We start from the raw sequence: 27,988 nt of genomic DNA on the forward strand, positions 1-27,988 counted from the left end.
AACTGCAGATTTGGCTTCTCAAGAAGGGCTCAGCTCCATAAGTAAGTAAATATTAGCGATTAATTGTTTCAGCTTTTCCGTGGACATCCAGATTGAGTGTTCACAGAAATGTATACAGACTTATGTATGAACTAACTTCTCTTCCTGTAAGGTGTATGCGTATATGTATAAATATTTTTTCACAGACTTTGTATGTTGTGAGATATAGTACAGCAGGGTAGTGCAGTCAGAATAGTGACTACCTACAAGCTGGACAACTGAGGGATCAGAGTTTGAGTTCGAGTAGGGTCAAGAATTTTTTCCATGTCATCCAGGCTGGTTCATGGGCCCCACCAACCTTCCTATGCAATTGGTGCAAAGGGCACTCACTCCCTGAGAGTAAAGCAGCTGGGGCGTGAAGCTGACGACTCACCTTGAACTACCTTATGTGAGTCTCAAGAGAAGAGAAATTTAGAGAAGCTATCAGACTACACGCATTTTAAGCATAGTGACAGCTGACATATATGTCAGCATGATTATGTATCAGCTTTGCAATAAAAGAGGGAACATACAGTAACATGCTTGATTTTATACTTGACTCAAGGAAACTGAGAAATGTGTGCAGTCCTGCATGAAATAGAACTGATGCCCTGATGGGAAGCAAGTGAGCTCTTTATAAACTACTAGAATTAACAGTCTCCTTGTTTCAGTCGCAGAATCATACAACAAGTATTTCAGGTCTGACTTTGTGTTCCACTTTTTGCTGTGTACAGGTTGACCGTAATGGCTGACTGCCAAAACAACAAGATTCTGCTGCAACAGAAACATTCAGTGAGCCACAGACCATACCAAAGATAAACAAACAAAACCATAAGGCAAATGTGCATGGCAATTGCTCGTTAACCCACATAACCTAGAATTAATATGAGGCAATTACATAAGAAAAGCAGAAGAGCATGACAGCGAGCAGCAGATTCTTTCACTGCAACAACAAGTACACCTGATGAAGGCTGGTTGGCCAGAAACATGTAGTGATATAGAATATAGAGAGGAGGATGAGTGAATGTTAATGGACGTTGCACATAGACAGCAAAAAGTGGAATGTAAAGTCATATCTGCACAGCGCAACAGGATGCTGAATTATAATATTAAATATTTCAGGGTTGTCATTAATAGAGATGGTCTAAATATGTTGTATTTTAGCGTCCTGTTGCACTGATTCATATTCATAATGTGTATGTATTAATGTGCTTTCTATTTCAAAGCACAAAATTTAATGGAAAGTTTGACTTTCATTTTCTCCCACCCCCCATTCAATGCCAAAAAAAAAATACAAATAAATATCTGAACTATCAGAAATCTTTATTCCACTGGGAATTGTAAATGTTACTGATCAGATCAACAAGTTCAACAGATGGGTATCTGGTAGAAGAAATAATATGATCACTGGTTTAGTCATTAATCAAAATTGCTTAGCACAATCTTTCATTATGTTCACCACTCATTATATTATCATCAGTATTATAGCTTAGTCATTTATATTCTTGAATGTTTATATACTGATATATTTTAGAACACTTGTAGGTTTTAACACTTATGTTTTAAAATTATATCTGAGTAAATGGTAACCTCACCACTACCTACTCATTTTGCAATATGGCACTTTAGTGCTAGTCTGCCTTCTGTAATAAGAGTTTTAATCGCTGTCATCATCATTCTGGCATCGATTCAGAGGTCGACGACTTTCCTCATCTGATCCATAAATAACATCCTCATCAGAATCATTTATCATGGAGAAAGCAGGGTTGTCTTTTGTAATGGGTGATTCTGTGAAAAGAAAGATCAAGGGAATTAGAAAAGTCAGTGGCTATGAAATCACATGCCAATTGAAGTTGTACAAATATGCATGAAGTACACAAGTGACTGAAGGAAATAAGAATTAAACCTAACATAGTCAGTTGAGGCATTATGCTACAAGCTGGAAGGTCATAGGTTCAAGTCCTGATAATTTTTTTTTCAATTCACCTAAACCTCCCAGCTGCACTATGGACCTGGGGTTGAGTCAGCCTCTAACAGAAATGAATACTGGGAATCTTCCTGGGGAGTTATAGGCAGCTGGTGCATAAGGGTGACAACCTTACCGCCATCTGTGAGCCGATTGTCTAGAGAAAATGTGGAGCCTCTCAGTCTCACAACCCTATGGGCCTTCACGGTCTGTTACAGGGATAGCTTTAATTTTTTTTTAGACCTATTAATCTAGATTCTGTTTGCCTTTCATGTTCATAAATTTATAGTGTCTGTTGTACTAGTCTGGCTGGCCAAGATGGTGGGTCCCCAGTAGCCAATCCATTCATTCACAGAAGTGACTGATATTCTGATGATCCACATTGAGTAACTGCAGTGCACACCAATTAGTGACACCAGTCGGATACTAAGTGAATATGACTTCCTCTAACAGATGGTTCAGAAAGAGTGAGTATGTCTTGTTTCTAAGATTCCAGATTCATATTCGAAAGATAATCTATGCTCACTCTGCATAGTACAGACACTTGACTAAAATAGCATGGCCAAATAAGCTCGTAAACTGGGTTTCTCCTGTGAGGCAGAAATGTAGACTGAAGAAAGAGTGGACAACTGCTGCAGAACAAGCAATGAAAGCAAGAAACATTGGAAGTAAATACTGGGAAAACTTAATGAACTGTAGATTAGATAGTGAGCAAGGAACAGCTGGATGTAGAGGAACTTAAATATATGTACAGTATATACAAGTTATTGATAATAGTTCAGTCTATGGAAGCTGGAATAGCTCACTTGGTGTAGTGATAGGCTAAGGGCTGGACAGCCAAAGTTCAGTTCCCGGCAGTGGCAAGAGATTTTTCTTTACTCGTACTCTACAGCACCCAGACCAGCTGTGAAGCTCTTAACCTGGAGGTAAAGTGGCTGGGGCCTGGAGCTGACCATTCAACTTCATCTAGTGCTGAAGCTAAGATTGATGGAGCTATGCTCCAGTCCCCCATACATATTCATGGCATAATGTTGCTTAATGAAGTACAGGGAAAACTCTGCTTTTACCTTCACCTTCACCTTCACCATACGAAACCTTGACTCTAGGTGTAAACTTACCAAAGACAGTACCCTTTGCTGGTGAATAAACATAGGCCATAGTGTACAAGGAGAAGTTAAGAAGGCTGTAAAATGACATGAACTGTGCAGAACTCTTGTAGTTGGTTGACAACTCTGCTACAAAGTTGTCCTCTAGGATCCCCACTCCAAATCTTAGAACAGTAATGGACAGACTAATACCCAACACAATGAGCATCAGGAGTGTCAGGAACTTCAGCCTCATGTCTGTAAAAATGAGAAATCGCAACATTAAAGGAGTATAAGGATGTAGATACCGTATTTATGCATGTATAGGCCGCACATTTTTTGCCAAAAATTCAAGAGGAAAACTGGGCTGCGGCTTATATTCGAAATATTCAAAATCACACTTCATTTAAAAAAATTATATTCATAATTAGTAATACAGGGTGTAATACTCCTGAAATAATATTCCAAGAAAATTATTTTTCCTATAATTTCTGTCTGAAAATTGTGCTGCGGCCTATACATGCGTAAATACGGTATTATAAAATACAAATATTTATATTTTGGATAGGACTTGAAAGATTTTGTGCATAGATTTGTATCTTTTACAGATTTTATTAGAATTTGTAAATTTTACATAAAATGTGAACCTAAATCTTTCATGTTATGAAGGATGAAGCATCTCTGCTTTGGCTTTTCAGCCTGTTTGTAATTTTTGGCTGGTGTGAACACTAACTTAATCAAGATATGTTTTCAGGGCCATGCAGTATGCCCTTAGAGAACCACATAATGTGTGTTTTTCTTCTCCTTAGAATTTTGCTCTTTACCTACTCCCACTTTCAATACAGATTTCTGTTTTCCCTTCCCTGAGAGTCAGGGACCAAGAGCTCTGAATACTATAACTGAAAAGAAAAGAAAGAATATACATATTTTTAGAAGGATATTCTGAGAGTAATTCTTAAGTCATGCATTTATCTCCTCACTAAGTAGCTTGTTCTGAAAAATATTGGCAACAGACTAGAAAAATAAGTACATAAGAAGATTCCACACCTTCAAGAAGATACTATTAGAATGCAAGTTAGGATCTCCACAATATTACACTGTGTGTAAGGGATACGACGTTATTACCCATGGAATAAGGTGAGGAAAGTTGTACATATGGTGGACTGGAAAGTTTGGGAAAGGAGTAATATTTATCCTGCTGTACCAGCTACTATGTTACATTTCTGCAGCCTGAAAGGATTGGTGAGGTGCTCAGCACGTCTCATTATTGTATGGAAAGTATTCGGTTTGAATCTTGGCTGGAATGACTAAAAGATTGAACATTTATTTTAGGCTCTCCCAGAAAATATAATTAGGATAATATCCAGATGTAAGTCAACACCATGCCTCTCTGGTTCTTGCCTAACAGTAACAACAACAATATAAGTTAAACAGAAATAAATTTAAAACTTACTAATGTAGTAAAATTATCATTGCCATTTTCTTCACAAACTTACAGATGGAACCCATGTTTATTTTAACATTTGTACTCAAAATGATCCCAAGAGCATGCAGTTAAGCCATGGACATCCTGTTGTGGGACATCCAGTATTATCCTCAGTACCCTCACCTCAAACACCATCAATTATGTTCTTTTTTTATGTCAGAACCTAAGTCACATCCATATAGAAAAACAAAGTTATAGCCTTGCATATTGTATCTTAGTTTTTGTTTAGGATATGGGCAGGCAAAAGATCCTGAACTTACTTTTAGCAAGTATTCTGAGAGTTTAATCTATTAATTTATCCATGAATGCAATTTTTTATTTATTACCTGCCTTCAAGGCCTGTATTGTTAAAAAATTCAAACCTCATTTAAAAACATTCCTTCTGAAAACCATTCATACATTCATTATGCTGTGTGTGCATGCATGTCTCTCTCTCTCTCTCTCTCATACAAGGTCTTCTTTAATTAGAAACAATTTGATGCAATCAAATAACAGATTGTTTACAATGCCAAATTAAGAAATATGAATCTTTGTTAAAATAAGCTTTTATAGAATATATACTAACAACATTGCAGCCATGTGAAAATGCCTACACATTGTTAGGCAACAATTACAAACTTGTCGACAATAGAAAACTTAAGATTATATCCAAATATTTAATACACACTGAATCAGTATATAAGTAATTTGATAACAAATATAAATTAAAATAACAGCATTACATCTGTATAACCAGAAATCTGTGCAATGTAAAATAGGCTTTATGGGTTCTATTGCACTTGGAAATGTGAAGTGGGTGTTTAACTGTATGTGATGAATACATTTAATACACACGGTCATATTCACATGAACTACAAAAAAAGACAACTTTATATAAGAATGATATTAATATTATTAATACTGGACTCACCAAAATATGGCATAGCTCGCAGCTCACTATAGGCACGCAGAATCAGCAGTAGCAAATAGGCCAAGTATATACCACATGCCACGAAGAAGAATATCTTGAAACTCTGTAAGGAACAAAGAATATTATTAACCTTTAAGTGACTCATGAAAAGCACTTTTGAATGTTAAAGGTTAAAATAATTTGTGGTGTAAGAATTCGTTAGTACAGTGTCTTTGCTTCCTTGATGTCATTCAGTGGTTAAGTAGTTCCAGTTATTTTCAATAGATCACCACTGTACCAGATACTAAACTAATTCACTCCATGAAGAGTTCTACATTCTGGAATATAATACTATGTAGTCTGGTAAAAGGGTTGAGAGGTAAGCCAAGGATGAAAACAAGTGTGTAGCAAGCTTTCAACAATTCAGTCCATTTCCCTTCTTCACAACCTATTTCTGTAAGATCTACTTTAATATTACCCTCTCATCTAAAAGTAGATCTTCCAATCACTTTTCTTTCTTTTCAAATTCAAGTTCTGTATGAACTTCTTTCTTTCATGTATGCTATGTGTTCAGCCCATTTTGTCATTCTTTATTAACTCATTCCAACAACTCTAGGCAATTATCATTAAAGGATGCACAATGCCATGACAAAAAACTACCCACATCATAAAAATCTTATTTTTAATAATCAATAAGTGGTTATTGTAAGAGCACCATGAAATGCAACCCTTATGTGGCACCTATTGAGAGATGATATGTTGTGAACAGTGAACTGATACAAAATGGAATGAATCAATTTTGATCTGATTTGAGGGACTCTCCTGATATTCACTTGAAGGAGTTCACACTACGTAAAAGGTAAAGGTAAAGCTGTTCCTGTAACAGGCCGTGAAGGCCCATAGGGGTGTGAGAGGTCAAGGCTCCCTCATCTAGACAGTCGGCTTATAGATGGTGGTAAGGTTATCAGCTTTACGCGCATTCAGACTGGGTACCTCCTGAAAATCAAGTGGGAGTGATACCCACTGCAGTGTGAGTATGCTGCGAATAAGCAACAGTCAAAACAAAGATTTAGAGGTACAGGTCCAACACAATTCAAGGAACTCACAATCACCTTACAGTCCCCATTCAATAAAATGCTACTCTAGCCCACAGCCAGAGCAATTATCTGCTCAGTGTTCAAGTCCTGAATGTCAGAACTGCTTAACAATACCATGACAGGTAAAAGGAAGGGGTGGATTAGAAAACAGCAAGTATGAAGGGGGGGAAACAATGTGCAAGGAAATGCATCTATGGGCTTTTTCCAAATATAATGCTCACTGAGCCAGTAAACTCACACTGTTTAATTTATATATCAAGGAAGTCCCCCACGAAAGGTGTACAGAATTGAATACACATTATTAACAAAACAGCCCTCAAGACTTCATGTCTGTTATTTATAAATAAGTAATATTTGCATGCTCAGAATGTAAATTACAACAACCTCTGTATATATTATACAACTTGAAAATCTCCACCATTAAAAATTGTTTTGAAATCAGAGGAAATACATTCAAAAGAACTAAAATAATAATTGACAATCATACATAAGCACATTGTATAAGAACAGGTTAATTTATTTATTAACTCAGCTGTAATGTTTCAAATACAGTAGAACTTGGTTATAACGTCATCAAAGGGACCTAAAAATAGTGTCGTTATAAACGAATGTCGTTGTAACCGAAATGGGCACTTCCACAGTAGCCTTATGTTAGTCACGTAAAAATCTACCAAAAACCGAGTTAAAATGTTGCATTTTTTAGTGAAATACGTAGTTAAGTACAGACTAACATAACATTAACGTGGAATTGCCCAAATGTGTAATATCAAAGACATATTACAGCGCTTTTCACTGACAATACACACCGCACTAATATTAAAGGTAGGCCTACTCACCAAATTACAGTAGATTACATCAATTGTTGTGCCTTACTGTACCTAGATACGAGTACAGTAATCAGTTATCTTTACTTTACTTTACTTTTTTATTTACATGTCAAAAATCCTTTACAAGGTCGTAAGACTCAGGATATAGACAACAGTCCAAAATAACAATTAAATATAATAATTACAAAAAATATAATACATGTTAAAATATTTATGTACACATAATTTTAAAATTATAAAACTTGTAATTTAACTTTTCATTAATTATTTAATCCCAATAAAATCAATTATCAATCTTCTTAACCGTGTAATCAAAAAATTCATCAATACCATAAAATGAATGTAAATGGAGAAATTGTAATAGTGCTTTCTTGAATCGATTTTTGTTTTTGGATAACTGTTTTATTTTGCGTGGAAGACTATTATAAATTTTGATTCCAAAATACTGTGGACCTTTCTGAAATGCTGTTAGATTTGACGAGGGGAGATGCAAATTTGAACTATTTCTTGTTACAGTTGTATATATATCTGAATTTTCTGCAAATAAATCCATATTATTAACTACAAACATCATCAAAGAATATATATATTGAGAGGGCAGTGGTAATATTTTCAATTGTCTAAAGATTTTTTTACATGAATCTCTGTTTCCAGCTCCCACCATTATTCGAACAGCTCTCTTCTGCAATTTAAAAACGCACATACTGAGAGTTCTATTTCCCCAAAAAATCAAACCGTAAGACATCACTGAGTGGAAAAAGGCGTAATACACCATTTTAAGGGCATCAATATTTAAATACTGTTTGGTTTTCCTAATTATGTAACAGGCTTTATTTAATTTACCTATAATTGAATCTATATGCTTTTTCCAAGATATTGTGTTATCCAGTGTCATACCCAAGAATTTTACCTCATTTGACTCTAATAAAATTTTGTTTCCATATTCAATATTTAATTTTTTGGTAAAATTATGTTTAGCTGAGAAATTTACACAGCAAGTCTTGCCTAAATTTAATGAAAGCATATTTGAATTAAACCATTCATTCATCGATCTAAACACCGTAGTTTCCTGTTTCCTGTTACTTGCCCAATACACACTTTCTAAATTACGTTCAATGTCCATATCAGAGAAATTCAGGAATGAAAATGACGTTACATACGAGGTTGATGCATTTGTGCATGTCGTACTAAGCAAGGTATAAAAACAGTTGCTTTATGAGGAATTAGTTCGTACCATTGAATATTTGACGCAATAGACAAGATGTCACAGAAACCGATGTTGCTATAACCAAGTTTTACTGTACATACACAAATGAGGAATATAAGCTCCATGGATTTCAACATAATGCAGACGAAATGAATAGAATCCTATTCAAAAAGTAAGAAATCTCAAGTCTGATAAAACTGTTACCATGTTCTTTTATGAGTCAGAAATATGGATGCCAGCAAAGTGATGAATAAGATATAAGTTTCTGGAATGATTTGTTAAGACTGTTAAGTTACACTTTATTAGACCATAAATTCAATGGGGAGATTCATGAATAACTGGATATTTTAAATATTGTAGACACTGCAACAAATTATAAAAATAGGTGGTACAACATTTTTAGAATGACTGCAAATCATATACATCTCAAAATACAGCAATTTGAACCTACAGGCCAAAGAAACATTGAATGTCTTACAGAATATTGGAGTACCAATTTTAAGCCAATTTGAGATTGTAATGGGGTTAGAACAATTTTGCTGACTTAAGCCATGGTTTTATTCAGAACTGGCTGCCAGGTTGCCAAATATAAGGTTCATTTTTCCTAACATTTTATGGAAAATAAAATGTATTTTAGTAATTTCCTATTGATCCTTCAACATGCATGCAATAAACTTATTTGTAAGCAACACACATAAAGAAGATAAAGAAGAAAAACTCTTGATTAGTAATGCCATGTAAAAGAAAATAATGATGGGACTTATTAATGATAGCCTGGTTTTAAGAAAGCTGAGGAACTTACATCATAGTTTCTTGTATCAAGTTTGTAACTGTATGTTGGATCTTGAAGTTCATTGAACTTCTGCCATGTTGCCATTGTAATAGCAGATATCCACAGCATCCCAACAATAAGGAGTTTTGGCAGATAGAAAGTCAGTATGTGGCGTTCATTCTGAGAACAGAGGAACACAGAAAGAAATGTACGAATATAATAAACATTTTCATATTACACATGTGTTCACACACAACAAAAATTTTGTACAGTGTTCTTTTGAATCTTGTTTATACCATCTGTACTATTACTATGTAAGAAGTCTGTGTTTCAGCAGCTCAATATTAAACAGAATGCACATGTTACATTACATGCACATTCAGAACAATTATTATATAACAAAGAACTAATAGGTAAAGATATTCTTAGGTCTTTCTATAACACTATAAAAGGTATAGGAGTAAAACCCTGATCCCTGATAACCTCATCACATATTTAATAAATTTTGGAACAAAGCCCAAAAGCTTCTGTTTTTATTTTCCTTGATTTAACTGTATCAATTCAATGACTGATGCGCAGAGCAGTGGGTAAAGAAAGAACCAATACTACCATCCTGATACTAAAATTTTAGGTTCATTCTCATAAATTTGTAACAAGCTTCATTGGTTTCAATTTATATCCAATGATGACTCTCAAACTGACATATATTTATTTATAAATTTATTAAACAATGCTAACTCTGATGTGAGCTAGGATAGTTGAGGTGGTACATTGACTATGCTATGAGCTGGAGCTCAATTCCCAGCAAGGGAAAGGGATTTCTTCTCTTCTTCACAGGCATCCAGACGGGCTTTCTGGTCAAACTAGTACCACAGTTCATTTCCCCAGGGGTAAAGTAGCTGAGGCCTGAAGTTGACCACTCACATCCATCTAGTGCTGCAGTTAAGAATGTATGGAGCCATATCTCCATTCCCTTATGAGTTGTCTTGGTCTGGTGCTTATATGGGCACCTTCACCTTTATCTTTTATGAACTCTGATAGCAGAATTACACCTGATCAAGTGTGGCAATATAATCTAAAGGTGAAGCTTATGGTCAGATGTGATTCATCCAACCCCATCCTCACAACCTGTATCTGTCATACTAATTTTAATGTTATCTTCCCATCTCATGCTTTGTCTTTCATGATGCTGCTTCCCAGGAAGTTCCTCATCAAAAGTAAACAGCATATTATAAGACCACTTAATTCAAATAATGTAATAGATTAAAATCAAAGTGGCATTTTACACTCTTAATTTACAGAATGTTTTTGGAACTAATCTCTATCAAGTTCTGCTATAAAAATATCTGTGTAAATAGTGAGTTCACACTACAATCTGTCAACTCACTGAATATTAATACAGTTGAAAGAAACAGTCTCACAACTTGCCTGACGCAGACCATGGTATACACATAACCAAAACAGCAGAAGAGCACATAAAAATGAAGCTTGAAATAATGCATCTAGCATTCCTGGCAGCCATGAGTTTATAAGGAACATCATTGGAAAGATTGGATCTGAAATCAGCAGAAGATAAATTGAATCTTCCTTAAAATTGAGTTTTGCTGGAATATAGCTAAGCCACTATGAACACTTAACTAGGTTCAGTTATAGGCTTTAACCATCCTACACCATTCTTACATTTATTGACAACTTATATACTTTATCTTATATACTTATACTTTATCTCGCTGCATTACCATTAAACGACGTTATAATTTTCACCACAAAACCTTAACAGTAATTTGACTCACCATTGTACAGTAAGAGTAAAGGCAGAAGAACAGACATCCACTGTTGTTCAATGGACCAATCATACATCACAAATTTGCGCAATGAATGTGCAAACCAACACTGAAACACACCCCACAATAATTGACAACTTTTGTACATTCAATGTAAAAAGTTCTGCTCTTACTACATTCAGAATATAAGCATATTGTTCATGCTGCCAGGATTTCTTAAAGGGAAACGCAAATTTTCTGAGAGAGAGGGACAACCAGAAAATTTGCTTAAAAACTTGTTTAAACCATTTAAGACCATTTTTACTGTTCACCCTAGAGTATGGAGAGAAGAAGATTAATTTGAAAAAAATATGGCCAATTTCTGGTTTCTGTATTTGATATATTTCCTTCTTTCTTAAACTGTGTTTTTTTATTAAATTCCAGGAGGAGGAGATGTCCCCCTCTCTTACCAGCGCCTATGATATATACAGATCGTTTCTGTTATTTAGAATGATGCAGATAAAATTTATTTAACAAGATCTAGATGCGTACAAAGTTTGGTAGCTTACCGTTACAGCAAATGTGCCAAGGAGAAAGATGAACCGAAACCAAATTTCAACTTGGGTGAATGCAGGATTATAACTTTTAAACTGAAATGAAAGATTAATAAGAATCATATCTCTACTGATAGATTAAGAGATGAAGAACTTTATCCATGTTAGCAGAAGTATCCAGGAACATGGTTACTTTCCTTGTCATATCACAATATATAACAGCTAAAATTTTAAAGAAGAAATTGTACTATATTTTAATCATTGTTAATTAATGTCTGGCCATCATATATTTGGCTCCTTAGTAAAAATGTAATTCAAAAATCAGTTCCCTGTTTTTGGCATTGGACTACAATGAATAATTTATCTACATTTTTATAAAAGTGAGGAACACTAAATAGCAGTTTCACTTTACATTTCAAAACCCAAACTTAAGGGTTCTTTGGGAGAGGAAATGAAATTGAATATTGAATTCAGGAGAATGTGAAACAGTGGACACTTATCATTAAGGCTGCTGGTCTAGGGATATAGAAATTGAATTCTGAAAAAGGAAGGACCTTAATTAACATACTGCTAACGGGCCGTGCCATAGCTCAAGCGGTTAGTCTTTGGCGTCCCACCGCGGTGGCCCAGGTTTGAGCCTGGGTCTGGTCAAGCGGGATTTGTGGTGGACAAAGTGGCGCTGGGGCAGGTATTCTTCGAGTACTTTGGTTTCCCCTGTCAATCTTCATTCCACCACTTGCTCCACAATCACTCTGACCTATCATCTGGGGCTGGTACAATAGGCCAGAAGTGGCTGCAGTACAAGGGACTTAGTCCCACCCCACTAGCATTAAAAAAGATTAACATACTGCTACATTAATTGAGGAATCTATAATGTGCAATCAGAAAGAATGATTGATTTAATTATAATATTCAAGTATATTGCTGGATTACTATGTACTCTTTGCACGACATGCATAAGTTGAACACATTCTGGTGAAGTCATGTTTGTTTGTCCACCTGCATCTTCTATGCAAGAAGCGGTGGACCAATTATATTACAATCTGATATTAGAGCTCCTTTCAGAGAGTTGTAGGACAATTTCTGTTCTCATAAAGAATTGCATCACAGATGTATACTTTCATAAGAGGATGAATTATATCTGTTTAAAATAGTTTAAAATTAAATTTGTTTCTGAAGGGTTCTCATGATGTATAACATTCAGAATTACTGCATTTTTGGACTTTCTCCATCATCCAGTAGTCTAAAAAAATTCCGGACAATGGACAAAGTCCATAAACCTAGTAATTCTGAGTGAAATTTGTATGTTGAAAAAAATAATAACCACTGGATGAATTCTGTTGAAATTTTGTATTACAGGATTAATGTGCAGAATGTGTATGGAAAATATGTGTACTTCAGTATGGGTTGTATCTTTCCAGTCTTCTTTATGATGGTATATAAAAATTGTTCATTTTCAATATTACATGTTATCTGCCTCTTAATTTATGTGAAAATTATAAGTACATCTTCACACTAGAATTAAAATTCTTATTTGTGAATAAATTTTCTATTTTGTGAGCTAGAAGGTCCATGATCTGCTAGGTTATGATCGTTAATTTATGACAGTTCTATAATTTTCCAAAATATAACCTGATACATGGACACAGCTTCCCTTAAATTCAAGGTTTTGTGAAGACATATGTGACTTGACTACTTACAAAGAATGTAACTTCTATGATATTATAGCGCTGATGGAAGCTTTCAAGTCCATGGAAACGCACTGTCAACATGTAGTGCGTGTAGTCAAGAAACCCAAGGTGGAGGACCATAAATTCTTCACAAGACTGACGCTCACATATAAGGTGACGGGTCCTGCAATATGAAGTGCTGACTGTGATCCTGGATGTTATATTTAGGCACATTCATACTCTGGGCACTTCCTACACTTCCTACAAGTGGTAATTTGGGTTTCTCTAAATATCAGAACTAATTTCATGGGACAGAAACAATTAGTGGTTATTCAAATGTTCAAGAAATTTCCTGTTCTTACACAGCAAATGGGCATTAAGACTTCAGCAGACGCTTACCACTGTTTCCCATCATGCACCACTTCAGTACAGTCCACATGTTCAACCAGCTTCAGTAAAACCTCTTGGTACTGATTTGTATACATGATTTGCATCCTGAAGATTTTTATTTTTTTCCTCAGTCATTCCTCAAAGCCATTCAATTTAAGTGCAGGGGTGGAAAGTTTTCAGTAGATAAAAAAGATTGGAAATAGGACTGGACTGTGATGATCACGTCCTGGATGAAACATCTGTAATTTCTGTATGAAAATATATAAATAAATAAGTACAGATGGACAGAGACACAAATCCTATATGGGAAATATTACTTCCATGAGCTACACACTGGATGGGTCTCCGTTAGAAGAATGAGTCCTTGGCAGTTACAGTGGTATAAAATTAACCATGGCTGTATCGACAATTCTGGGTACTCATGATTACATGGTATGGCTGGTCAAATGATATAACTTATTAACCATGCACATTAAAATCTTTGGGTTGTTAAACAGTAGTTCGTTAGGAACTAATCAATATTCCATGTAAAAAAATAGTTACTGAAGAGGAATGTTCTTCTGTGCAAACGAGTTAATGACGGATCCACACCTGTTATGTGCTCTGTCACTGTGCAGAATTGTTACTGGTTTGTGGTCTGCTGTTATGCCATCAATGGCCACACTCACATGGAATGTTTTATCAAAGCTTTCATCTGGAAAAGAGAGAATGACATTACAAGAACAGAATTGCACTTTGACATGGGTTACTCAGGTCAGCATATAACATAAATGTATATATACAGTATGTATGCTCAAGAAATTAAATAAGGTAGAGGGTATGTATAAGGGGTGGGCCTTCTCGGCCCTTGCACCGTGATCTGCAGTGATCTATGGTGCCTAAGTTAGAGGGTAAAGAGCAGTATTGTGTTGAAATCTCAAAGAGGTTCGCGGTTTTGGAAAACTTGGAAACTGAGGTTGATGTTAATAAAGCTTTGGAGGCGATTAGAGAGAATATAAAAATGTCTGCCTAAGAGAGTCTAGGTTATGACTGGCTATGAGTTGGATAGTCAGAGTTCAGTTCCAAACACGGAAGGGATTCTTTTCCATATCTCTGGGGCCACTCGGCCTCCTATTCTAAGGGCTTCTTTCTTGAAGTAAAGTGGCCACTTTATCAAGCTGATCACTCACATTCATCTAGTATGACCTACAGGAAAGAATTATATATATATAAATTGAGGAAATTTGTATCATTATTTGACCATACATTTCTGACTTTCTTTCTAAACCTGAAGATTAAAACACATAATATTGTAATAGTAATTGCTGTTATATACAAACATAAACTTAGTCTCTCAGTTTGAAGGAAGACCATAGATTGAGAAATTTTTTTATGGGTTTTTTTAGACTTAAAGGTAAAGTTGTCCCTGTGCTTAATTAATTAAGCACTATGCAATGAAGGCACATGTGGGAGTGGATGTATAGATCCACATTTTCGTGACCTCATCAGTAGCTGGAGGTGAGTGGTCAGCTTCATAACCCTGCTGCTTTACCCCCAAGAAAGAGCCCCCAGCACCAATTGGACAGGAGACAGTCTCAATGATGTGGAGAAGAGGAAATTCTTGATCCTACCAGGGTTTGAAATCTGACCCCTTAGTCGTCCAGCCGTAGCCAGTCACTATACCGACTACACTGCTCTGGTTCCTTATTTTGACTTACCAGGGCGAATTTATGGAGAAATGAGAAAAATACATGACTCAGATCTTAAAAATGTGTGTTCTCCACCTGTCACTGCTAGGGTGATTATGTGAAGGTCAAGATGGCTGAAATAAGCAACACATGTACTTAACAAGATATGCATACAGAATCCTTGGAAAGAATTGGAAACCATTATGTAAAATTAAGGACAATATGAAAACTGTTCTGAGATAAAGCCTGGACAAGTTGGCTTTGGATGTCGCTTCTGCAACCACACTGACAGACCTCTGGATTCCAAAACAATAGGGAATTCTTTAGATCAGCTGAATAACTGTCAACTTCTGAAGGAAGACCTAGTACCACAGATTTATTTATGTTACTTATAGCATTTTGTATAATTTATAAAATAATTTCTTTCTTAAATCATGAATGACTTCATTAAGCATCAGTGTTCTTTACATTTACCATTCCCGTATGCTTATTTAATGCAATATCAAGTGCTGATCAAGGTAATAAATTCTCTCACCATCTTTGTTATCAGTTGTGACTTTGGCAATTACCCAAAGCTGCTGGCTGTATGTTGACACTGTGGGTGTCATCATTATGAATGGGCCATTGGCTAAGTCACTTCCATTCTGTTTCGATATGAGGACAGATGCTTTCTGTTCTGATGTGCTTGTGATTGGCGGACCTAGTACATCGAGTGACATGAGTGAGTAAGACACTTCATGAGTCATAAAGGAAGAAAATATAATGAACATTTGACAATTTGCGGGCATATTACCTTCCTACCCAGATGGTTCCTGATTACTCATACTGGAAACAATTATGTATTTTTATATAAAATAAATTCACCTCTGATCACATATGAAATATATTTATATTGGATGAATTCATAATTCTTATGTAATAGGACCAAAAATAAAGGCAGGAAGGAAATTAACAAATATACATATAAGAATACAAACATGTATGAACAAGCTTTTGAGCTACTAATCCTTGTTGTGGTTGTGTGTATTCAGAAATTGTGTAATCTTCAACAAATCAAAGTTATGGTCTATCTATTCTGAATATACTGTAACTAAGTCTTGCTACTGTAGTCTCTAGTGAAGACTGTAATAGATGTTAGTTCTCAGGAGTTAACTGCTGCAAGAAATTTCTTCCAGATATAGCAGAAAACTGCTTCAATGCTGATTATGCTACTTTTTAGATTTCACTAAAGACATACAAATTAAATCTTTGGTTGGTTGTGTTTGAAGGTCATATACCCAGAAGACAGACAAAGCATGTGTGTATAGTATTGACATCTTTTTCATAGCTAATAAATTCTAGTCTCTGCTGGATTAACAACACTCCACACTGACATCTTTGTGGTTTTCTTTAGCCCCTTCAAGTGAATTTTAAGATGGTGCCTTGAACTAGGCTGTAATGGATTCCTTGAAATTTTACGTAGTTTTTCTGAGCTACTTTGGGTGATTTCTGAGATGTGATCACACGTTACAATACATTACAATTTGCTACAGTTACCTCCTCCTGCATCCTACCATTCTCAACGTTCATGATCATCTTATTATCTCATGTGATGTTACATTCATAAAACCTCTGTAGTCAAAGCAGGATTACTGAGAACTTAATAGTAGGTAAGATTTAAATACAGTATGTACAGTGTGTCCTATGACATAAAGTCAATACATCAGCTACATTAGAAAACATTATTAATTGTACTATTTTAAAATAAGAGTTATCATCTTGCTTATTTTACAGTGATGGAGTTATGATAATTTGAACCTGTTGTAAGGTACAGATAGAAAAAGCAAGTATGTTGTTGTGGAACTTTCATTGAACCAATAATTTTTATAATATCTATTGAGAATGACTACTCTTAGGCAAGTTATTTATCTCTTTAAAAGAGAACTAGTTGCTCTGCTAAGTGGGATATATAGACTGTGAGCACTGGTGTTTGGACTGTGTGACTCTTCTTTGTCCACTGTTTGCTGTAATGGACACACAGTCTTGAGCTTTGGGAATTCTATATTTCCTCATAATGCACAAAAACATGCATATCTCAGGTGTCTGGAAATATGAGAATTGTCTCTATTATCCTTGGAGAACTGTTGCCACATTCCCTTTGCAGAATGTATAAATAAGGTGGATATATGCACATTCTTCACCAGCATACAAGTGCATTTAGAAAATACAGGATACAGCATATAGCAAGCAATCTACTCAGCAGTGTTGCCAAACATGTGCTCATTTTTAGCTTACTGTGCTTAGAAATCATTCCCTTAAGAAGTTAGAATATTCATAAATCCTTTCATACTGAGAATAAGCAAAACAATTTCTCTAACTTCAGACTTTTTTATTGCTAGTGGGGTGGGGCTAAGTCCCTTGTAATGCGGCCACTTCTGGCCTATTGTACCAGCCCCAGATAATAGGTGAGGGTGATTGTGTAGCAGTTGGTGGAATGAAGATTGGCAGGGGAAACCGAAGTACTTGGAGAAAACCTGTCCCAGTGCCACTTTGTCCATCACAAATCCCACTTGACCAGACATGGGATCGAACCCAGGCCACCGCGGTGGAAATCCAGTGAGTAACCGCTTGAGCTATGGCGCGGCCAACTTCAGACTTAAAAGACCTCATCTGGAAATATGTGAAGAATGAACTTTCTGTCATGGGAAACTCTGTATAATGACTTAAACAGAAATTAATGAAATTGCTTCATTTATGATCATTAATCATGAGCCCAAGGCAATATTATATCTGTGTGATGCCAGAAATGTACATCAGGGAAATTAAGGAAATGTCACTCAGGTGTGATGGCCTGTGCGAGACTGTGGACCTGTCATCTGACAGATTACCGGATGAATTATTGAATGAATACTGAAAGATATCTTTAAAATAAAGTTTTAATTTGTGTTCATTCTAAAGAAAAACATGAAGTGTAGCTTGAATCATCATGATAGTACCGAATATCTTTTAACCCTCAGGGAAATCATGAACAGGTCCTTTTTTTTCAATCTGAAATATAACACCTGGGTACTAACATCACTGTACACCATATAATTATTGCTATTTACCTGCTAACCCAATGAATACGCCAAGTCCAAAGCAAGCAAAGAAAGCCAAGAACACCATGACAAACTCCCTTTTGTGCATAGAATAGAGGCGCATTTGTACAGACCTGTGTGAAATCAATAAAATTATGAATTTCATATCATTTAAGTGTATGCAGAATATATGAGAATATTTTACTGACCTCTTTGTGCTGTGATTTTTCAGTAGAAAGACTTTTTTTGTTTTACATTTGCATAGTAACTCTACATTTGAAAAATACAGCTCAAAAAAACCGCTAGTGTGCTTAGAAGGTGTAACTGACAACTCTCACTTGCTGATGACCTGCTTTGACAAAGTTGAAAATTGGGACCAATAATGTGGAAGTGCAACACAGCAGGAATGTCTGGCATTCTTGCTTGATCCATGCTGGTTAATATAAGATTGACGAACTCTTGTAAATGACAAATTTTCAATTGGAATCCAATTTTGGTTTTATGTATCCACATTTTAAATTTATGAATTGCTGTATATCATATCTTTACTGAAATTTACAGAGAAACAAATGATGTAAGGTCTCTGTCACCTATAATAATAGTAATAGTCTGAAATGCCTTTTACCTCTCACATCTATCATGATGGTATGCTGGTGCAATATAACGGTTAAATTCACTGAACAGGTCACTGAACTGAGAGAGAGTGTTGCGAATTTTCAGACTCCATCCGCCAGAAGGAAAGTGGTAAGAGTAGCCCAAGCCAGTTCCATCAATCTTAGCCATTTCTCACTGTCCTGCTGCAAAGAACTACAATTATTATGCATGTTCTGTAGTTTATTCTACACTACAAGAATGTAGCATATAGCGCAAGATCTTATAATGTCATCTAAACCTTTTCTGGAGAAAACCAATTTTACATATCTGGCAACTGATTCATTGTGATACACAGGTAACCAACTAGCTAGTAAAGAAATTTATATAATTATTGTGTTTCTGGACATTATACATTGTCCTGTTTTAAGTTAAACTGCACAACATTTCAGAGACTGGATTATGTCTCTGTCTTCAGGTGGAACCTACTCATTTGGGCCCCATCAGTAAAGCTAAACCCTATCTTCAGATTTTTGAATTTTGAATTTTAAGGAGGCTGAAGTTTTGTTACTATATTAAAAAGATACCACCAGTGTTCCTTTATTAAGCCAAATGAATCCACACCCTCATACTGTGTTCATGTAACATGCACATTAATATTATCCTCTCATCTATACCAAGATCTTACAAGTGGTCTCTTCCCTTCAGATTTTCCATATTTCACTGCTGCAACCAGGCATTCCAGATTGTGGGCTTCCTTGGTTATTCTCCAGACATAACTCTTCCAGATGTAGGGAAAACCATGAAGAAGGACTCATCTGCCTATGTCATGCACAGGTTTCCAGTTGTCTAATGGTCAGGTCTTATGGTTGTGACACCATAAGCTATTCTAAAACATTTGGATATTTAAATATAGCTACAAGATGTGCATCTTGTTATTTGAGGGGTAAGTTAATGAAATATAAACTAAAAGAAAAGAGAGGTTTAGAAAGAACAAAACCGAACAGGTTGATCTAATGGTAATGCTTTAGAGATGTAATTAGGAGGCGCTTGCTCAAAATACTGCCCGTAACAGCAGTTATTCCGAGTTCTTAATTGGTTTCCTCAGTACCTCTGTGTCATGATACTACCTTCGTTAGGCTACATTCACTTCTTTTCAAAACCTTTCCTCTTCATATTCATCAGTCATCCTACCTTCTGGTGCTACAGAGTCTAGGCACAAAAACCTCCCCCCACATACAAAAATAGATGGTATGAAGTTAGAAGAGGCTTCTAGGCTAAACTTCAAGGAATTAATGGTGTTGATGATGTTATAAATAAGCAATACAATAGAGACAATTATAAATGCATAATCACAGGATGATACATTTGCTAAGATACTTATGGTAATTGAAGAAGATACTGAGCAGTTTTAACTTTCTTTAGCTATTAAGAAAACCATACTATTTGTGAGAATGTGTTGGATTAAATTAATACACTTTCAAGGAAATAGTAAAAAATGTACAAACTTTGAAAAGGCAGAAATACACTATGTACATGACATTCTTTGCTGCTCTCTAGAAAATATTGTGATATCTTTCAATTTGTCACATGAAGACTTCAAAAATACTACCAGGTCGTCTTATGTTTCAGGTTTAGTAGCATGTTTTAGTATTTAAATATTATATTTTACATTTGTAATTATATTTCAATGTGAATGTCCCAAATAAAATAAATTATAAGGAATGATTAATTAGACCCATGTTTGTTGATATGTTTGTCTGGTTGAAAGAGAGGGGGGCAGGAGGGAAAGAGAGAGAGAGAAGGATTGCTAGGCTTAGAAATGTTCTCAAAACTAGTAATATCTTAGGTACTGCATAATACAACCACACAGTGACAGACCATCAACAGGGCTAACCTTTGGGTCCTCTAGAAGAAACCTGTACCACTAACAGCTGGAATTCATAATTTGTATGTGTTCTAAGCAGCACAAGAGTGTAGTATGAGATATGTTTGTTGTTTAGTTTTGAAAACATTTTACATATTTACGTATTTAACCATTTGAAAGTATAAATTAATTATAATTTGATTTATACAATTTCTTTTCAGTTGCAATACATGACTGTTGCACTAAAATTTTATACATCTTTGATTTATACAATTTCTTTTCAGTTGCAAATTTTTAAAAATTAGCATCTTCAAAGATATTAGATCTCAGTTACATAAAGTTGTTAGAATAGGAACATGCACCCAATGATGCTGCTATCTAGAGGAATTTCTTATCAGCAATGTTTGATACTGCAATACTGACTCAAGCATACCTGCCACTGCTGGCATCTTCTGCTCCTATTTGTAACTCCTGCTAACTCTGACTGTAACATACATAACAACAGAATAATTACAGAATATCATGCATTAGACATTTATACATAGGGATTATGTAACATTAATCCAATTCAATAGGTCTCTTGTTGCTATATGATGGCATGTACTTATGTTCTGGACTGAGGATATGGCCTTCAGGTATATATGAATGTTGCAAATAAATTCACTGATTAAGCATCTATAAATAGTGATACAGGCAAGATCCTCTGGCCTGGAGATCTGGGCATGATGATAAAAACTTCTCTTCATAAAGAAAATAATTCTTTATGGACATACAAGAAATGGCATGGAATGCAACATATGCTTTGGCATGCAGATGTTGCAGCATAAGGAATCCAATGGCAAGTTTTTGTGGTGATACAGATATAACTTAGATTACATGGAAGTATTGAATATCTTGAAGAGTTGAACACTAATCTGTGAAATGCCCTGTACACATCAATGTAAATGTGTCTCATCTCAATGCCTGATACTGAAACACTAGTACAGAAATATTAAGACATTTCCAATTATGCAGTTCACTGTACAATTAAAATTTTGAATGGAGAAGATGCATTGAAACGACCACCGTTTTTTGTAACAATTCTCAGTAAAGTTGTATTTTTAGTAAAATTTGATATAATTTGGGGAACTGAATTATCATCAATCATAAACATCTCTTTATTTGAAGTAAAATCGAATTCGGACTCACTGGAAACCACTAGATAATAATAAAATTTCTTTAGTAACATATGTTTTAAAATATTATTTCTATTAAATTAATCCCCTAAAGGACTGCCTGAAATCTTAAGGGGGTGGGACCTAGTGGTCAGCATTGGACTATGTGTAAGTACAAAATGCTGGAAGAGAACTGCCTGTCAACTTCCATCATCACTGCAAAAGTGTTGGGGTCTCAATTTAGAATTTTAAGTCTGGTTATCATTTTGGTGCAAGTAAATAAACTTTAATTCTGTCAACAAATAAGAGGCACCCTTGAAGATGACATTGTAATTTTGAAACATGTTGGGTAAACAGCCAACTTAAATGTGAATTGTAATTGACAGTATATAATAAGTGATATTAAATGACATGATGGATTACAATGGCATGCAAAATATGTGTTCAAGTAAAAAGTCAGCTTCTCTTAATTCATTCACTACGCCTTGTAAGTAATGAAGGATTTAGTCTTGGGCAACTGAGAGGAAAGGGTTACATTGTCATTTGTACGAAGGCTCTGATTACTTCCCTTCATGTTAAAAGGTTAAAAAATAACATAACATTATTACGTTGGAATGTAATTATGAATGCAGAAAACAGACAAATACTACTGTTGTTGATGCACATGTGTGTAATAATACATGGCTGGGTCACAATATTCAAGCGAAACTCAATGCAGGCAGTGCCTACTCTTATGAATAGTTATATTCCTGGAAATAACTCATAAAACAACATTTTGTAAATGTGAACTGCTATTTCCCACAAATGTAATGTTGTAATTTGGGGTTAGTTCCCCCCCCCCCCCCTAAAAAAAAAAACAAAAATGACCTCTTCCTTCCAAAATATAGGTCATGAATGTTATGGTTTATAGACCTGCTGTTGGACGACTGCAAAACAAACAATAGGAAAACAGCTGTTGCTAGACAGCCACCAGCATGCCAATGGACTGGCTGAGTAGTGATCACATGGGAACCCAAAAAGACATGAATGCAACAATGGTACAGGAACGGAGGAACTATGTTTTCTGTGCAGTTCATGCTGAGAGGTTACAAGCAAGGGGCATGATTAGAAGGTAGTTAGAGAACCCTGTGTGGAGGTTGGTTCAAATACCTCCATCATAGCCCTATGAGTCATAGGAGGCAATGAAAAGGGAATTCAGTGCCTGGGGGTGTAACTGGACCACCCTATTCCTGGGGGATATAAAGACGAGGACCTGGCCCTCTAGGTTGGGGGAGTCTCAAATCTGAGACAGTAAAATATGGTCACGAGTCCCGTGGGACTAGGACCTGAGAATGACTAGGCTGGCAAGGGCCAGCAGCAATTGTAAACAAAAGACTCTTCCTCTCATCAGAGAGGATGTTACATAAGTACTATCACTGCAAGTTTTCAGTTAAAAGAATACTGGTCATGGGGCTCAAGGGGCTTGGCATGAAGGCGAACTGACTGGCAGAAAACTGCCAGTTGTAAAGTAATTCTGACTCTCTGACTCTGAGAAGAGTGTACGAAGAGAAGACTTAGTTGGTGCAGTTGAGTTCAGTTACAGAGAATTAGCCAGCGAGTAAGAATGTGGGAAAAGAAGCTGAAGAATCTCTGTTAGAAGTTTTTACCAGGAAATGACTAGTGAAGGCTGTAACGAACTGAGAGACCTTGTGAAGAAGCAGGAGAGAACTAATCTCTTTAACTATAAGGCTAGAAAAACAAGCAAGAAAACATGATGATAAAAGGAGCAATAATATTATCCATCATCACAAGATACATAGTTTTTGTGGAATTTTGTGAAGAATTATTGCCCCAAATCCCAGTGTCTGAACACTGTAGCTTCCATTGCTGCATCTGAGAAAAAACGGAAATTTCAATCAGCATGATCCCTGTGCATTTGGTGCCACTCCCAAAGGTCAAAGCTGTGAGATCCATAAGAGGGGCTTGGGACAATGTGGGCTGCAAGTCTGGTGTGAGCCATGTAAATATATATACCCAGAAGATGGACTCCAGTAAGATGCAGGTAGTCCATGCCGAAGTAAGTACAGGGAGGATCAACAATCTGGATGAGAACTGAAACTAGAAATGACTATGCTGGCGAGCACCATCAGGACCTACAGACAGGGCCGCAGTATGTTGTCAGCATTCAGACATCTGCCAACCAGAAAGGAGCCTTTGATCACAGAGGCACCAAAAGGAATTCTCATTGTTAGAAGCCACTACCAGCAACAAGTACATAAGACAGTAGAGTGGGAAGTCTTGGAATGTGTTGTAGTTGTTTGTAGAATGTGAAGAACATTGAAAGTGCTGTAACTATTTTTAATTACGAGCAATAAGTAGTCATTAATTTCAGTAAATAATCAAAACCGTGTGTCTAGTCAGTAAAATGTTATTTGTAGTTTTATTTATAGCATAATTATGCTATAAATAAAACTACAAATAACATTTTTAATGGAACTTTTCCCCTTAACAGCCATGATGAACAGGATATAAACCACAAAACTGTTAAAAGCAAAAAAATCTTGTACAAGTTGCACAAAAGGACAGAATGTAAGGCAAGCTGACTGGGCAACATTACATTTATTTGTTTCCATTTTTGTTCAACATGTTTGTTTTATTTAGAAGGGATTTTGGATAGGGAGATTTGTGTTTGGATTATGAGCTAAGTTAGAGTATGTGTTTTATTATAAAAGTTTCTATGAGTGAAATTTCATAATGTGAATATCTGTAAAGTGAGGACATAAGTATACCATTACTATAAACTGCGTAACTGTACACACTTTAATATATAACGTTAAGTATTCAGGTTTGTCTCTGCATTTTTGGTACTCAAGGTTGAAGAATTTTATTAGGAGTAGTCAATTGGTAGTAAGAGTTCAAATGTGCTTCAATCTTTAATGTAAATTGGAAATTATTTGCAGAATGGGAGTTCAAATACTGCCTAAGAGTCAGAGTCAGACTGAACAAAACATATAAAGAGAATGCACTGAGAATACTGGATTTATCTTCAAGGACATAGGTGAAATAATAACTGACTCCACTTTACTAAATCTGGAGAATGGTCAACCTGAAATTCATTTGCAGTAGATAAATCCTTTGACATGTTTAAGGAACCGAACTTGCTCTTTCAATCCACATCTGTTTTACACACTTATCAGATTTATGGATTGTATATAACTTTCACTTTGGAGTAGATCTAATTCAGTACTGATTAGTATGTACAGTTATACTACTGAATACTAAAATTCAAACTGGATATCTACATCAAAAATTATATGCAAGACAGTCCCTTATTTCAAGCAGGACTACAGCACAACTCACCCTGCTTAGTTTCAAACAGTGCTGCTTCTTATCTACTCAACACAGGAACAAGTTATTTTATGTAAATAAACAAAAGATTACTTACCTTAAAAATTTTTAAAAATCTTTATAAAATTACAGTCTTAATAGCTATTCTATTTAATATGAATCAGATTTGTAAGTAAAGTGTTTAATATTAATGTAACACTCAAAGTAATTCACTAAAATCACTAGTTTGTTATGACAATAAATGTCAACACAAAAGCTTCAACTTAAAATCTTCTTTCACTGTGGCCTACTTTCCGTGCCAATGAGTACACACTCTACTGTACACTAGTAAGGAATGGGGAAGAGGGGTTGGATGGAGTCTGGTATGAAACTGCCATGGAAACAGAGTATTGATCCATGGGAGAATCCATTTTGTATTTACAGGTCCCTACACTTAAGCAGGGAAGGAGGGACAACAATTCAAACACAGTATGGAGTTTAATGAGAGACCTGTTGATTGTGCTTTATGACGGGAATGGAAGCAGAATTACTCAAGTCTAGTCTTTGTTTACTAATTTGTTAAAAATATTATGTATCATTTTCCTACATCTGATATAAAAACTATTATTACAAAATTAACTTACATTTTATTGATAGAAGATTGAAATATATGTAATTCATTCTTTGTTATGATAAAAGTAGAATACCTAATAGTCTTCCTTTTAAGTCGCCCAGTGAATAATTTCCAGCAATGTACATGAGAATAATTGTGGAGTACATTCATCAGACCCAAGACTATAAACATATAATTCTTGTTTTAACTTCTGGGAACAGATAACTGTCACATGAATTAATCTCAGAATGATGTTCAAATGTTTATGTTCTATGAAATGAATCACTCTGCAATGAATGCCTACAACAGTTGATTTTATTTTAACTAGTTCTTCATTCAAAATGTGGATGGATGACCATTGTGGGGTTCAACTTTGATTAATTTGCATTTCTCAGAATATTTTTATGTCACTCAGCAGCAGTAAAGATATAAGTTCTAACCTCTTTCTTTCCAGTAATTTCTTGTTCATTATTTGAATATTTTCTGAAAATTTGTATGAAAGCAGCATGACTTGAGCTGATAACTCTCTCCAGTCTAGGAACCCAAAGGTTATAACCAGGGCCCAGATTTTGATGACATGTCATCTTTTTTTTCCTTGTATCCTATGCGACTCTTAAATATATAAATCTCGGATATGAGCTGCTGGTTACAGAAATGTAAATTTTATAGGTAATTTTTTGTCATTTGTTGACATTTTTAGGTTTAAAGTAACTTTTTGGTAAATTTAGGGACTTTTAAAGTTATTTCTTGTCATTTTTGCCCATTTTAGGGAATTTTTCTTCATGTTTTCTGAAATGTGAATAACATGGAAGGAAAGTGTTCTTTCTTTTCTCCTTTATGTCATATTTCTGGATTTTTTCTATCATTTTATAGGTCATTTTTAAATATTTTCAGGTCATCAAAATCCAGGCCCTGGTTAAAACACCTGGCAATAAAAAGGCCTAAATTTGAAAGCCAATCCATTTCATATTAAAACAAAAACTTTTTCTTAACAGTTTGTGTTTCTACAAACCTCTCTTCATCTGGATTTGTCTTCGGTTCAAATGTGGGACAGGACACTGGCTATCCTTATTGAGGTAAAAAGGAAGGGTAAATCTATCCCTGTACCTAACTGTAAAATTATGCGCTATGCTATGAAGGCTTATTGGGGAGTGGAAGTATAGCTCCACAATTCTTGGCATTGGCACTAGGAGACAAGTGGTAGCTTCGTGTCCTTGCCGCTTTAACTACTGGAGATGGGACCCTTTGTTCTCATTTTATAAAAGGCTGGTTGGGCTCTAAGGCCAGTCTGGACCGTCTGGACGCTGTGGAGAAGAGAAAAAATCACTTGTTCTTACCGGAGATCAAACCCTGGTCGTCCGAAAAATAGCCTAGTCGCTGTACCGCCTGAATTATGCCGGCTTCTATCCGGACAGAGGTTTCTTGTAATTTTGCACAGCAATTCTAGACAAATGGTACCCCAATTAGGACACAACTGCTTCCTTCTAAATTATTTCTATCATCCTACCATTTGACCCTGTAGATTCTGAGATAATAAAATCATCATGAAGTGACCATGAAGATTATTTTCCTAAGAGCCACTAAAAACACATCTCCAACTCTAAGAATTTCTTGTTTCTTGCATGCTAGTTAGGTGTCTAATCCTCCGACGTCAGTAAGCCGTAAGGCTGTAGTGGCCGTAGTGGCTGTAGTGGTCACTTAGCCGTCCTTGTCAGTAAGCCTACATCTTCTAGCCCTTTCTAAGCTACGCGACTTCTATGGCTTCTATTTCGTTGCGCCCCTTGTTTTCAATGTTATATGGTGTCTGATAATGTAACTACAGATGGCGTTGTTTCACGGATAACTGAACAGCTTGGTCCAGGCTTGTATTCAGAGGGTGCTTGGCTCGAAAGGGATATCCGGAAACTTGACGGAGTTTGCCCGCAGTCCCTACAGGCAAATACCGAGACATTTCGCTGATTGGACCACGACCGCTTCTTTCAAATTCGCCATATATCTATGATCTACTCT

At 35.7% G+C, this 27,988-nt stretch overlaps 1 protein-coding gene across 13 annotated transcripts; it reads right to left on the reverse strand.

The window, feature by feature from the left end:
* Positions 1-1,320: 1,320 nt before the first annotated feature.
* Positions 1,321-27,809, reverse strand: LOC111864054 (transmembrane protein 181). Of its 13 annotated transcripts, none has more exons than XM_023851018.2 (16): positions 27,316-27,809; positions 26,073-26,160; positions 21,339-21,389; positions 19,727-19,927; positions 19,073-19,244; positions 18,478-18,581; positions 15,927-16,091; positions 14,316-14,418; positions 13,365-13,518; positions 11,680-11,760; positions 11,141-11,240; positions 10,776-10,903; positions 9,378-9,527; positions 5,466-5,568; positions 3,103-3,327; positions 1,321-1,806 (listed from the first exon to the last, which is right to left on the reverse strand). In XM_023851018.2, exons 5-16 carry the CDS (start codon positions 19,228-19,230, stop codon positions 1,676-1,678), a joined length of 1,602 nt encoding a protein of 533 aa, XP_023706786.1. In that variant the 5' UTR covers positions 19,231-19,244; positions 19,727-19,927; positions 21,339-21,389; positions 26,073-26,160; positions 27,316-27,809; the 3' UTR covers positions 1,321-1,675. The 13 variants fall into 13 exon arrangements, with proteins under 13 accessions (XP_023706786.1, XP_023706785.1, XP_033607198.1 ...); XM_023851017.2 differs by having other exon boundaries at positions 26,010-26,160; XM_033751307.1 differs by lacking the exon at positions 19,727-19,927 and having other exon boundaries at positions 27,486-27,809.
* Between the last annotated feature and the right edge of the window lie 179 nt (positions 27,810-27,988).

This window comes from Cryptotermes secundus, unplaced genomic scaffold (genome assembly GCF_002891405.2).
Source record: "Cryptotermes secundus unplaced genomic scaffold, Csec_1.0 scaffold655, whole genome shotgun sequence".
In the NCBI taxonomy this organism is placed as follows: domain Eukaryota; kingdom Metazoa; phylum Arthropoda; class Insecta; order Blattodea; family Kalotermitidae; genus Cryptotermes; species Cryptotermes secundus.